The 11,100-nt window shown below is 41.9% G+C and overlaps 2 protein-coding genes across 2 annotated transcripts; both read right to left on the bottom strand.

Moving 5' to 3' along the window:
- Nucleotides 1-2,220: 2,220 nt before the first annotated feature.
- Nucleotides 2,221-5,515, bottom strand: rsph14 (radial spoke head 14 homolog). The gene is made up of 6 exons (XM_073465803.1): nucleotides 5,341-5,515; nucleotides 4,422-4,524; nucleotides 3,983-4,101; nucleotides 3,411-3,633; nucleotides 2,719-2,855; nucleotides 2,221-2,483 (listed from the first exon to the last, which is right to left on the bottom strand). Exons 1-6 carry the CDS (start codon nucleotides 5,513-5,515, stop codon nucleotides 2,221-2,223), a joined length of 1,020 nt encoding a protein of 339 aa, XP_073321904.1.
- A 1,364-nt stretch (nucleotides 5,516-6,879) lies between these two features.
- Nucleotides 6,880-10,916, bottom strand: srp19 (signal recognition particle 19). The gene is made up of 5 exons (XM_073465394.1): nucleotides 10,703-10,916; nucleotides 9,610-9,685; nucleotides 7,695-7,766; nucleotides 7,508-7,616; nucleotides 6,880-7,354 (listed from the first exon to the last, which is right to left on the bottom strand). Exons 1-5 carry the CDS (start codon nucleotides 10,738-10,740, stop codon nucleotides 7,224-7,226), a joined length of 426 nt encoding a protein of 141 aa, XP_073321495.1. The 5' UTR covers nucleotides 10,741-10,916; the 3' UTR covers nucleotides 6,880-7,223.
- Between the last annotated feature and the right edge of the window lie 184 nt (nucleotides 10,917-11,100).

Genomic DNA, 11,100 nt, shown 5'->3' with positions numbered 1-11,100 from the left:
GGCCGTGTGGGGGGGTTAAACATGACGGTGCAACATGGTGTGTGCGTGTGTGTGTGTGTGAAATTCCTGCATCGTCAATTAATAAGCACTGATGGAATGTAACTAAGTACATTTACTCAAGTACTGTACCTAATTACATGGTTTGTTAATTATAGATGTGTAAAATCCAAATCTTCAGTGTAACTGCAGCTGTCAGATAAATGTAGTGGAGTAAAAGAGCACAATATTTACCTTGAAGTATAAAATACAAGTATCTTAAAAATGTACTCAAATACAATACTTGAGTAGATTTAGTTGAGTAACTCCAACAGAACCGGACCTCTGGTGACCCAAACTGTAGTGAGCAGGGATGTAACTGAGTACATTTACTCAAAGACTGTACTTGAGTACACTTGTACTACTTTACACCTCAACTCCACAACTATTGTACTTTTTACTCCACTACATTTATCTGATACCTTTAGTTACTAGTTACTTTAGATTACATCCTGCATCAGAGCCATTTTAAATCAATTTATGTTATTGACTGATTCTGATAATCAGAAAATGATTACTGATCGTATACAGTTTATATGTGTCCCTTTACTTGTAGTTAAGTACATTTAATACCACATACTTTAAGACGTTTACTCGAGTACTGATATCTTTGGTTACTAGTTACTTTACATTCACATGGCTGACTTTCACTGTTACCAAAGTAATATTTCAACATCACATCTTTACTTTTACTCGAGTATGACTTTAAGGTACTTTTACTCCCTCGACACTTCAGACTTTAATATTTCTGTAATATTTTTTCTTGTATGTCAACTTTCAGTTTTGTTCTTCAGTGATCAGGATTATTAATGTGAAGTGAATTCAGCAGAAATCGATCAGAAAACTGATGATTTTAAAGAAAATCTGTGATGTTTTTTAATCTCTTCCTGATTTAAATCATCATTTTGACTCTTTCTTGTTTAAACAAACGTATTGTGCGTCTGCTGGTGTTCAGAACAAACTTAATGGTGAATTATGGAAGAATTTTAGTTGAAAACATGAAAAAAACAAAACAAAACACCAACAGTTTCCCGGTGCTCAGAGCTGTCAGTCTGGACCGCTAGCTGCACCACTAACTGAGCTACCTAGCTAACGGTGGCTACAGTAGGCAGCAGTCGTGGTTTTTCTGAGTCGACAAGACGCCAATTTTTAGATACTGCAGCTTTAACATTCAACAACTTTCTGTATTTTTAGAGGAGAACATCTCAGCTGATATCAGCCCGATGCTCCTCTGCGTCGTGTCGTGATGTCGGAGGTGATTTCTCAGCCTCCTCGTCACGTCAGCGGCAGCAGCTTCAGGCGGTCGCTCGGCTCAGTGTTGTTGGTGTGAAATAAAGGAGCTTCACTCACGGTTCTGATGAGCTGATGGCCTTAATGTGAGTGAAGAGCAGCTGCATTCAGAGCAGCAGGTCAGAGGAAACTCTATTCAGCTCCACTCAGCTGTGTTCAGGAGGAGACGTCGACCTGCTCCGTGTCAACTGTACAACAAACACCCAGTGGAGACGGGCCGGACCTGCCACCGAGGCCACTGAGGTCCTGTCCTCGGTATCTTCTTCTGGGTCTTTGAGTGAGACTTTATAATATCTGTCATATCATTAATTAAACAATTATGTATAAATAAAAACAGCCTTCTTATTTATTTATTTACTTACCAGGGAACGTGCCTTAATCGGTCCCATGCCGTGCTAATATGCTGACTATCATCCTGTTTGACTGATATTAGTTTCCACTTATCTTTGTTTGTGTGCATCGATATTAGACTGAATATAGCATGTTGCTAACTGAAGCCCCCAGGTGTCACTGCGTCCTCCTCAGCTGGATTCAGTTCTGAGTATTGTGGTGATCTGTGTGTATATTGTATTGGAAGAGAAGGTTCAACAGTGTGTAGCTGTCAGGTTCATGTATATATATCAACTTCACTTTGAGGAAGTTGTTTTACGCCATGATAATTATCTGATAACTTTAGTTAATCTGCATGTTGAGATTATTAATATAATATATAAGAAACAGATCATTTATGATGTATTATCATTATATCATGTTCAGTATTACAGACTTCAGTCCAACAGTCGCTGACATGTTTCTCTAATAAACACAAATTTGAACTTGTTGAACGTAGTTGATGCATTTATAGTTTTCGTTCTGTTTCTAACTCAGCTGGTCTGTTCTGGAGGTCAGAGGTCATCAGGGAGTCCAGGTGATGACCCTGACGGCCGTCTGAGCGGCCAATCGGATGTTCTCGTTCTCCTCTTCAGCCCCGCTCCTCTCCATCAGCAGGGGGAGCTGCTCCAGCAGGAGGCGGCGGCCGTCTGGAGTTTCGGCCAGGGCGGTCAGAGCCCGCAGGGAGTACATGACGAGGACCCTCCTGCGATCCCCCTCCGCTATCTTCTTCGACACCAGGTCGAGGAGGACGGGGATGACGTCCAGGTCCAGACACTGCTGCTTCCCTGCAGGAGGACATTCAGTGAGACTCACACATCTGCTCCAGCTGTTCTGCAGGAAACCTGGTCCAGAGATGTTTGTCTCGCCTCAAGAAGATCGTTCATTTCCAGAAAAAACAGGAAATGTTGAGGAAAAACATTTTTCCATAACTTTCAGTTCGGCTGTCTCTGAGTGTCCACTTCACTGACAGTTTGAAAGCAGAAACTTCAGCTGCACAGACAGACAGGTGTGTGTTCGTACCTGGTGTGATGACCACAACGTACATGATGACTCCTGCAGCGTTGATCTGAAGCTCTATGTTGTCTTCTCGCAGCAGATCGACCAGGACAGGAAGTAACGACTGCTCACAAATCTGCTGCCTCCCGTCCTCAGACACACTGAAACCAGCAGAGAGCGATCACAACAAACAAACAAACAAACAAACAAACAAACAAACACACACTGAAACCAGAGGCCTGTATAACTGCGTGAGATTAACTGGAGCTTTTAACTAAACATCCCGCAGCATGACACCATCGACCAAAAGACACATTTCCCACAACTACAAACATTATTTCATGTTTTCACACATGATTCAGGTTTGTTCAACTTTAGGTGAAAGACTTTCAACAATTACACTATTATTTATTCTATTTATTTATCATTTTATTGACGCTAAACATGTCACATTTTACAAATACAGTAAACGGTAACCAGGCTACTTCTTGGGGAAAGTCACCGGACTCCCTTTACAAATCGTTAGATTGAGTTGTTGAGTTGAAAAACTTTATAAACTTTGTGAAACGCTGTCTCTGATAAATTCTTCATTATCTGGGCCTTCTTGTAAATTCAGCAAATGTTCTACAAACATAGATTTCTTGAGTTTCCATGTCAGAGCCTACAGAGGTTGAAGTGTGAGCGTGATGTGGAGTAAAGCAGAGAGGCTGTTTAACCTGAGGGTCATCATGGCTGCAGCCGCCTCCCTGCGGATGTTCGGGGACAGATGGGAGAGTTTTTGTCCCAGCAGCGAGACTCCGTCAGAGGCCAGAGCCGGCAGGGCGTCCCCTCTGGAGCAGCAGCTGATGGTGGAGAGGAGCAGCACCAGCACCTCCTCGTCCTCCTCCTCTTTGAGCTTCAGCATCAGTTTAGGAACAAGAGACAGGAGAGCGTTGGCACCTGCAGGACGACGCACAGGGATTAATCCCAGGACAGGCTTTGACCTGCTGTTCTCACTGCATCTGTGCTCACACAGCTTTGCAGCTCACTGTCAGTCTGACCTCCACAGAAACTGCTTCAGATCATCTGAAGAAACGTTTTTTAATCTGAATGCGAGACCCAAACTGTCAGGAGTGAAGCTCAGTGAAAACATCTGACTGCTGCATCAATGCATTGATTATGAATCGAGGACTTTACTTGATGGAAATCTTAAATTGCAGTTATTTATCTAAATCAGAAGACATCGTCTAGTTGTCACCAAACTGAATCAAGACAGAGAAATAAAACAAATCCGGTGAGATGTGAGTACCTGAGATCCACACACTGAGCTGGTTCACCACTCGGTGGACGCTCCTCCTGCAGGAGTACGAGGAGTCGTCCAGCAGCTGAGACAGAGGAGGGAGGAGGGAGGAGGAGAGCAGGGCCTCACTGCAGGAGGAGACACAGACATGAACCCAAATGAGTTTCAACAAACTTTATTTACACCCTACATCAGGAGGAGATGATGACTGAGCCTGACTTTATATCATCAGGAGGAGATGATGGCTGAGCCTGACTTTATATCATCAGGAGGAGATGATGGCTGAGCCTGACTTTATATCATCAGGAGGAGATGATGACTGAGCCTGACTTCACTTGTGTCTGTTTATTTACATGAGCAGTTTACCTGGACTCCTCTGCTGTGTCATACCGCCCCCTGCTGGTGACAGCTGACAGTACAGGTGTGTACTGTACAGGTGTGTCTTTACCTGGCAGTGTATTTCCTGCTCAGCAGGAGAAGCAGCTCGCAGGTTTCTCTTCTGACTGAAGCATCTTCATCCTTCAACAAAACCTTCAGCTGCTCCAGAAAACCTGCAGAAGACGAAGCAGGAGCAGAGAGAGCTGATTTCATTTCTCTCCCTGTTGTTTATGATGAAACATGATTTTCTCACATATTTTTAAATACTGGAAAAATCAGCTTGTTACTGTTTGAAGGAGTTTCTGTGTACGAACATAAAAGTCCTTCAGAAACAGAGAGGACGACTTAGATTAAGATGCCACAAAACATCTTATTAAAGTAAAGAGTCATCAGATGTAAAGTCATTAATGTAAAGCAGGATGTTGCTGCTGTAGTTGCTGGAGCTCATTTTAAGATTATGAAAATGAAGCCATGATAAAAAAAAAAAGCCCACGTTAATCAGAAGTTTGACTTAAAAACACACAATTCTGATCTTAACTCATAATTATGAATTTTCATCTGATACATTCGACTTTAAATCTCATGAAGTTTTTTCTCGTAATCAAGTTTTTGTCCAATAATTAAGATTTTATCTCAGAGTTTTAATTTTCTATCCCATAATTATGATTTATATCTCATAATAATGACTTTTTATGACATGATTGTGACTTTCTAACCTATAATTATGACTAAACATGGGATTTTAATTATTTTTTTAATCAAGATTAGTTTCATATAATTGTTCTGTAACTGGCAGATATTATCCTCCATACTATCTCTGTAATACATTAGATTATCGAGTCTATAGACTGAATTATGAGTTGTATAAGCTCTTGATCTGTTTGTGTGAGTATGTTAGTTTGTCAGGTGAGTGTCAGTCTGTCTTTATGATGATGATGTGTTGTTACACAGGTGTTACTGGTCCTGCGGGCTGTGTGGATGTGAGTTACCCCCTCGGACGGTCTGGTGCAGCCGCTCCGGGTCGTGCATCAGGTCGCACAGGGAGCGCAGCGCCCGGAGCCGCCGCTCCGCCTGCGGCTGCTGCAGCTCCTCGAACAGCTGCGGGACCGCGCGCCGGCCGAAGGCCACCGGAGCCCGGCTCGGGTCCGCCGCACCGCCCGCCATCATCATGTAATAAGTTTAAATAAACCAGGTTAGGTTGTTATAGTCCGGGTCAGCTGCTCAGTCAGCCACGATGCACAAACACCGTTGCTTAGTAACCGTTGTTATGACGCCACATCCGGGTTAGTCTCTGCAGCCTGATGAGCTAAACTGTCTTCACTTCTTTAAAACATAAAATAAGACAGAATTACTTTAGTTAACTTGTTATTTATGTCAGACACACAACATCATGTTTACTGACAGAAGGTCAAAGTATTTTGTCTTGTACTTCTTATATTAATATATATAATATTTGTAAGAAGAGTGTAATGAAGTATTCTGGTCTTAAAGGAGCATTCTATAGTTGAAATAATCAAACTGTTTGTTTTCATGACTGAACAAACAAACTGACCGTAAAGGTCAAAACAGTTCATACCGTTTTACTTTCTTTATATGTGGCGGACCCTGCCACCTTTCTAGCTTCCAACAGTGTTCTGGGACCTTATTCTCCTCTGAGAACAGCTCGTTTATTCACTTTAGGAAAAGATTTTGTATTATTACCTCATTAATATTGTAAATATTAAAATTCTGAGTTTGCCCCTTTAAACAGGTGTGTGTGTGTGTGTGTGTGTTCATACTGTTTGTGGTTTTAAACTGTGATGTGAGTTATTACCTTCTTATATTTTGACATCAGCACAATATTAGTTTGAGAAGAAAACAAGCGTTAGTCCTCCTCAGCGTCATATCAACGCAGTTAACTTCAGGTCGACCTAAAGTTCAGCTGAAAGTATATTTCAAGTTTAAAAGATATAAATAGTTGGAAAAATAAAACAAATATTTAACTACAAGTTCACACACACTTTATTAAAGTATGTGTATGAACATTAACAAATGAAAGAGTGGAATAGAAGTATATAACAAGTATATAACATCTCATTCACAGCCGGATTTAACAACATTTTGGAGAAAATTGGCTTTTGACATTTTTATAAAGGGAGATGTATCAAAAATGCCCTCTGTAAAAACCTTTGACTAGCATGTCATCAACATGAAACACGAAGTTTGAACCTGGTTTAGATTCATTTTTTTTGCAAACTTGTAAAACAAAAAATATTTGTCTTAATATGAGACTTAAGTGAGTCTCTGGAGGTGAACACTTGGTCCCTGTCACCTGTCGGGCGAATGTTCAGGTAACTTCATCACATCCAGTTGTTTTTACAGAACAATCAGGTCGACTTTCTGCGAAGTTACAACAACATTAAATTAACAGATCCAGATCTGTTAATTTAATGTAAAAACAAACTGAACCCACAGACATTTGCTCCAACACGCTCCTGACCACCTGTTCCTCTGACGTGTTCTTCCTTCAAATCAAACCAACAAAAAGGTGAGAAAATGAATCTTTATTGAAAGCGACACAGAAGTGAACAGAATGAGGAGACATCTTTTCTCCTTCAGCTCTGAAACATGAAATAAAAGTGAAATGAGCTCCTGTCTCTGCTGCTGCTGTGACGAGCTGTGAGCAGAGAAACGTTCAGTGAGGTCGTTTAAAGGAAACAGATTTTATTTTGGAGGCCTGCAGCTGAACGAGTGTCTGAGGTCACAGTGACAATGAATCCTTAAAAAAAAAAAAAAAAAACAGTTGAGGCTTGACTCAGCCTGACACTCATCTCTGACCTCACACTTAATTTAAAAAGAAATAAAATAAAAAACAGATGGTTTTTCTTTGTGTCTACTTCTTCTTCTTCTTGCTCTTCTTCCCTCCCTCCCCCTGCTGAGAGCTGGTGTCAGCTCCTCCGCTCTTCTGAGTGCGAGTCTTCAGTTTGGGGATCATCTCTGCTACGTAAAACATCACGTCTTTACCTGAGGGGATAAAAACAGGGTCACGTTCAGTCTTCAGCCTCGTGTTAGCAGGATGAACCCTGTCAGGAATCAGACTCGGCGGCACAGACGCAGACACAAGATGATTGTTGACGTCACAAACAAACCTCAGTGTTTTCTGAGTGTGTGACTTACGGGAGGTGAATTTGTCCTGACACAAGCTGCCGTCAGCCTGCTTCACCTGGACTCTGACTCGACCTCTGAACTGGACGTCTCTGTTCCACTCCCTGGGGTGCATCTTGTTCTGCAATGATGTCACAGTGATGTCATTTTAACCTCTGGTGAAGTGTGTGTGATATCGGTGATTTTCTGTTTCATTTACCTCCACGTAGACGTTGAGGCCGGCAGCCGTCAGGACGTCTCTGATCTCAGCACAGGACGGATTCTCCACCGCCTGCAGACACACAACGTCACAACATCAGCGGCTTTATTTAAGACGCGTTACACCACATCCACACTGCAACGCCTTCATCTAGGAAATATGATCTTGGTTCGGGCCTCAATCAAATCTAATTGTTATGTCACAATGATCAGCTGCAATGATATGCAAGTTGTCATCAACCCAATGTTTGCCATCGTCAGCGACTCATGAACCAAAATTTTCTCTGACTTCTCAAGTTGTTGTGAATTTTCCCAGTTGAAAGATGCCACACGAACGCTCCGTTAGGTAATGTTCAGACCACCAGTGCAAATCCATTTTTTGGGAGATCCAGATTGTATCCTGATTTTTAGGAAGTCTGAACAGAAAAAAACAAATGACTTGAGTTTTTCTTCCGGATCCAAAAAACTCACAATGTTGACCGTGGTGAATTTTCATGATGGAGATATCATGAATATATTCACATCAATGGCTTCGTGTACATGCACTCTGCTTTTCCACTATTATTCTGAACATGACAATATTCAGAATTTGATACAGGTTGTAAACCACATATTGCTAATAGGACCTTATTCCAAATGTCACATTTTCAGATTAAGACGTGGGATATGTCGGTATTGTTCTCACGTTTGGAGCGTTCTCTGGACATGTATGCAGCACATGTGGAATATGAGCCTCAGTCGGGGTTTTTACAGCAGTTTTGCGACACGGGCCTCTTGCCCACATTTCTGGTGAGAAGGAGAAACACGACTGAAGTTTGAAAAGGAAGGAAATTCCTCCATAGTGCATAAATAGGATGAGCGTGACATAACTACATTAATGGGAGTATGAACGGCTGCATGTTAACGGGAATATTCATTTTAATTTGCCGTGTGAACAGCTGAGTCAGGATTGTTCTTTTCAGGATAATAACAAAAAAACACAAAATATTGTGTGAATGTAAACGTAGCCAATGAAAGTAAAAAGCTGTCTGGCTCGCTGACGTACAGTCCTGAATTGGTTTCCTGTTTTATTTTGAATGCCACTCCTGTCGGCATGCTTACGGCTCGGCTTTCACACTGTATCCCCTAAAAAGAAGTTAGATCGAACGAACACCAGCGAGATGAGCTTACCACCATTTATTCATCCTTTATTTGTGCAGGAAGATTTAAGATTTATGGTGACTTTTTAAAGATTCTTTGTTTTTCACTAAAAATATGTGTGTCCTCTGTGATGCAATAAAAATTAAATTGTCATATGCCTACTACACATGCGTCTCGGCCCTGACGATCTGGACGCTGATATCAGAAGTGTTTTTTGTGTCACTCGCAAAAAGACGCAAAGTCGATGTAAAATCCAGTCACAGAAAAGCATCAGAACAAAAGTATGTGAACAATCTGCTCAAATAAATTGTCTGCTCGGCAACTTTAACAGTGTGATTGTTCGAAGGGCTGAGGAGAAGAAGGACCTCCATTTCTTATTCATGTTGAAAAGCCACTGAAAAAATAATAACACAAACGCTGCACTCAGGGCGTCTGCAGGTACCAGACGCTTCATGTTAGAGATTTTCTTCAAGATATTCTTGAGCCAGATTTGTGACCGATTCTCTGACAAATCATCATTTTCCTCTTTTCACTAGGCTGAATATTCCTAAATTCAGTGTCTCAGCATGTTGATGATGACATCGTTTGCACTGTCTGCATGAAGACAACATGAACTGTGTGGTTATTTCTTCACGTCCCTAAGAATTGTGTTCTGAGCAGAAACCTGCGGCCTGATCTCGTCATGGCTGGTCTGAACTGTCCCTGCTGACGACCAGCAGCTTGTAGAAAACTGATGGTGAAACATGATGAAGACAGCGGACAGTGAGAGGCGTCACCTTCTCTGAGGGGATCCTCCGTCCTTCAGCCAGCGTCTTCTTACTGTTGATGTAGACCGGGTAGACGCAGATAAACCTGAATCACACAGACTGACGGTTAGACTGCACAATATGGCCACAGAAATAATATTGTGATATTTTACACAACATATGTCTCAATATTCTGAAATCTCCTCTGAATATTTTGGAGGCTTTGGGACTTTTTGTTGGACGAGACAGGAAAGATTAAGACTTTAACTTGTGCTTCAGGAAACTGTGACCGACTTTTTTAACAGACCGAACGATTAATCGATTAATTGAAGAAATAATACAATTATTCTGTGATGGAAACAATTTCTAGAGCTCGTGGTGACTTGTAATAAAGTGGATTTTACTAATAAACTGTCCTGATTGAGAAGCAAACTGACTGAAGAGCAGCGCCTGAACTCATCACTAATCTAACCTTCACGTCATATAATCATCATTTATCTACGCTGTGAAGTCGATCACATGTTTGACCGCCGTCGTCTTCACTCTTAATAACCGATAAACCATCGATAGGATCGATATTTGACGGTCAAACACTGAAGTTAAAGGAGCTTTTATACACGTCATGCTACAGCGCCTCCGCGTCGTACGGAGAGAACGACGGGCCAAACTTCATGTAAAAACTAAGCCACTTTAACATTTGCCACCATTTCTGTCAAAGACTTCGTAAGACGTGACTTTAGACTGAACTCATTAGAAACAGGATTTATTAAGCAACACATCTTCAGTGGATTTAGCCGTCAGCTAGCTAAAGCTGCTCACACAATCTCTTATTTGCTAACGTTACAGCGTCGAGGGTTTTAGTGCATAGTGTTCACTAAAAAGTCATTTCTTGTCGATTAAAAAGCTATAACTCTAATTCAATGTATGCCGAATTAAAGAGTTTCCCTTCAAGATCTATACATTTGGAACAGAAACAGTTCATGAGATAGTTACATCTGCAGGTACCAAAGTTGTCCTTAAATTCAGAAATCTTCTATCGGAGTCTTGCAACGCGAGAGCAAGCGGCTAAGCCATGTTAGCTTGATGTTAGCTAGGCTAACAGGGCTGCTTTACACGGACTCACCTCTCTTTATCAGCGGGGTTTTGAGTGAGATGAGCCATTGTTTCTTAGTTTGGCTGGTTGTCTGTCTGACCGCAGACGATCGGGTGTCTTCTGGAAGAAGCGACTAACGACTCGGTTCGATCAGTGCCGTAAAACACGCCGCCATACGGCCGCTGCACACGCACTCCGCCCGGCTGCTGACAACCGGCCGGTGCGCTCGATTCAAGCACCGGCTCGCTCCGGTTTGACACTGTAACAGAGAATGTGCCCCGGTTACACCTGGGAGACAATGATCTGAGACAGTGAAGTCGCTGTTATACATTTTATGAGCTTTCCTAAAACTCCAATAAGAGAAACTCCTCTTACTTTGTTTCTCATGAGTAATTCCTGATTGCTCATTTGGGAGGGGTGGCGGTGTA

This window comes from Pagrus major, chromosome 5 (assembly GCF_040436345.1).
Source record: "Pagrus major chromosome 5, Pma_NU_1.0".
Classification (NCBI taxonomy): domain Eukaryota; kingdom Metazoa; phylum Chordata; class Actinopteri; order Spariformes; family Sparidae; genus Pagrus; species Pagrus major.
Note: the sequence above shows the minus strand (reverse complement) of the source record. Positions and strands in the feature narration are given on the sequence as shown.

Excerpts from the sequence above, each read along its gene's own strand:
- rsph14 (XM_073465803.1), bottom strand. The coding sequence starts at position 5,515 with ATGGCGGGCGGTGCGGCGGACCCGAGCCGGGCTCCGGTGGCCTTCGGC. Across the intron at positions 4,525-5,340 it reads GCACCAGACCGTCCGAGGGG|GTTTTCTGGAGCAGCTGAAG; the intron begins GTAACTCACATC and ends CGTCTTCTGCAG. Across the intron at positions 4,102-4,421 it reads AGCAGGAAATACACTGCCAG|TGAGGCCCTGCTCTCCTCCT; the intron begins GTAAAGACACAC and ends CTCCTCCTGCAG.
- srp19 (XM_073465394.1), bottom strand. The coding sequence starts at position 10,740 with ATGGCTCATCTCACTCAAAACCCCGCTGATAAAGAGAG. Across the intron at positions 7,617-7,694 it reads GCCTCAACGTCTACGTGGAG|AACAAGATGCACCCCAGGGA; the intron begins GTAAATGAAACA and ends ACATCATTGCAG. Across the intron at positions 7,355-7,507 it reads TCAGGACAAATTCACCTCCC|GTAAAGACGTGATGTTTTAC; the intron begins GTAAGTCACACA and ends TTATCCCCTCAG.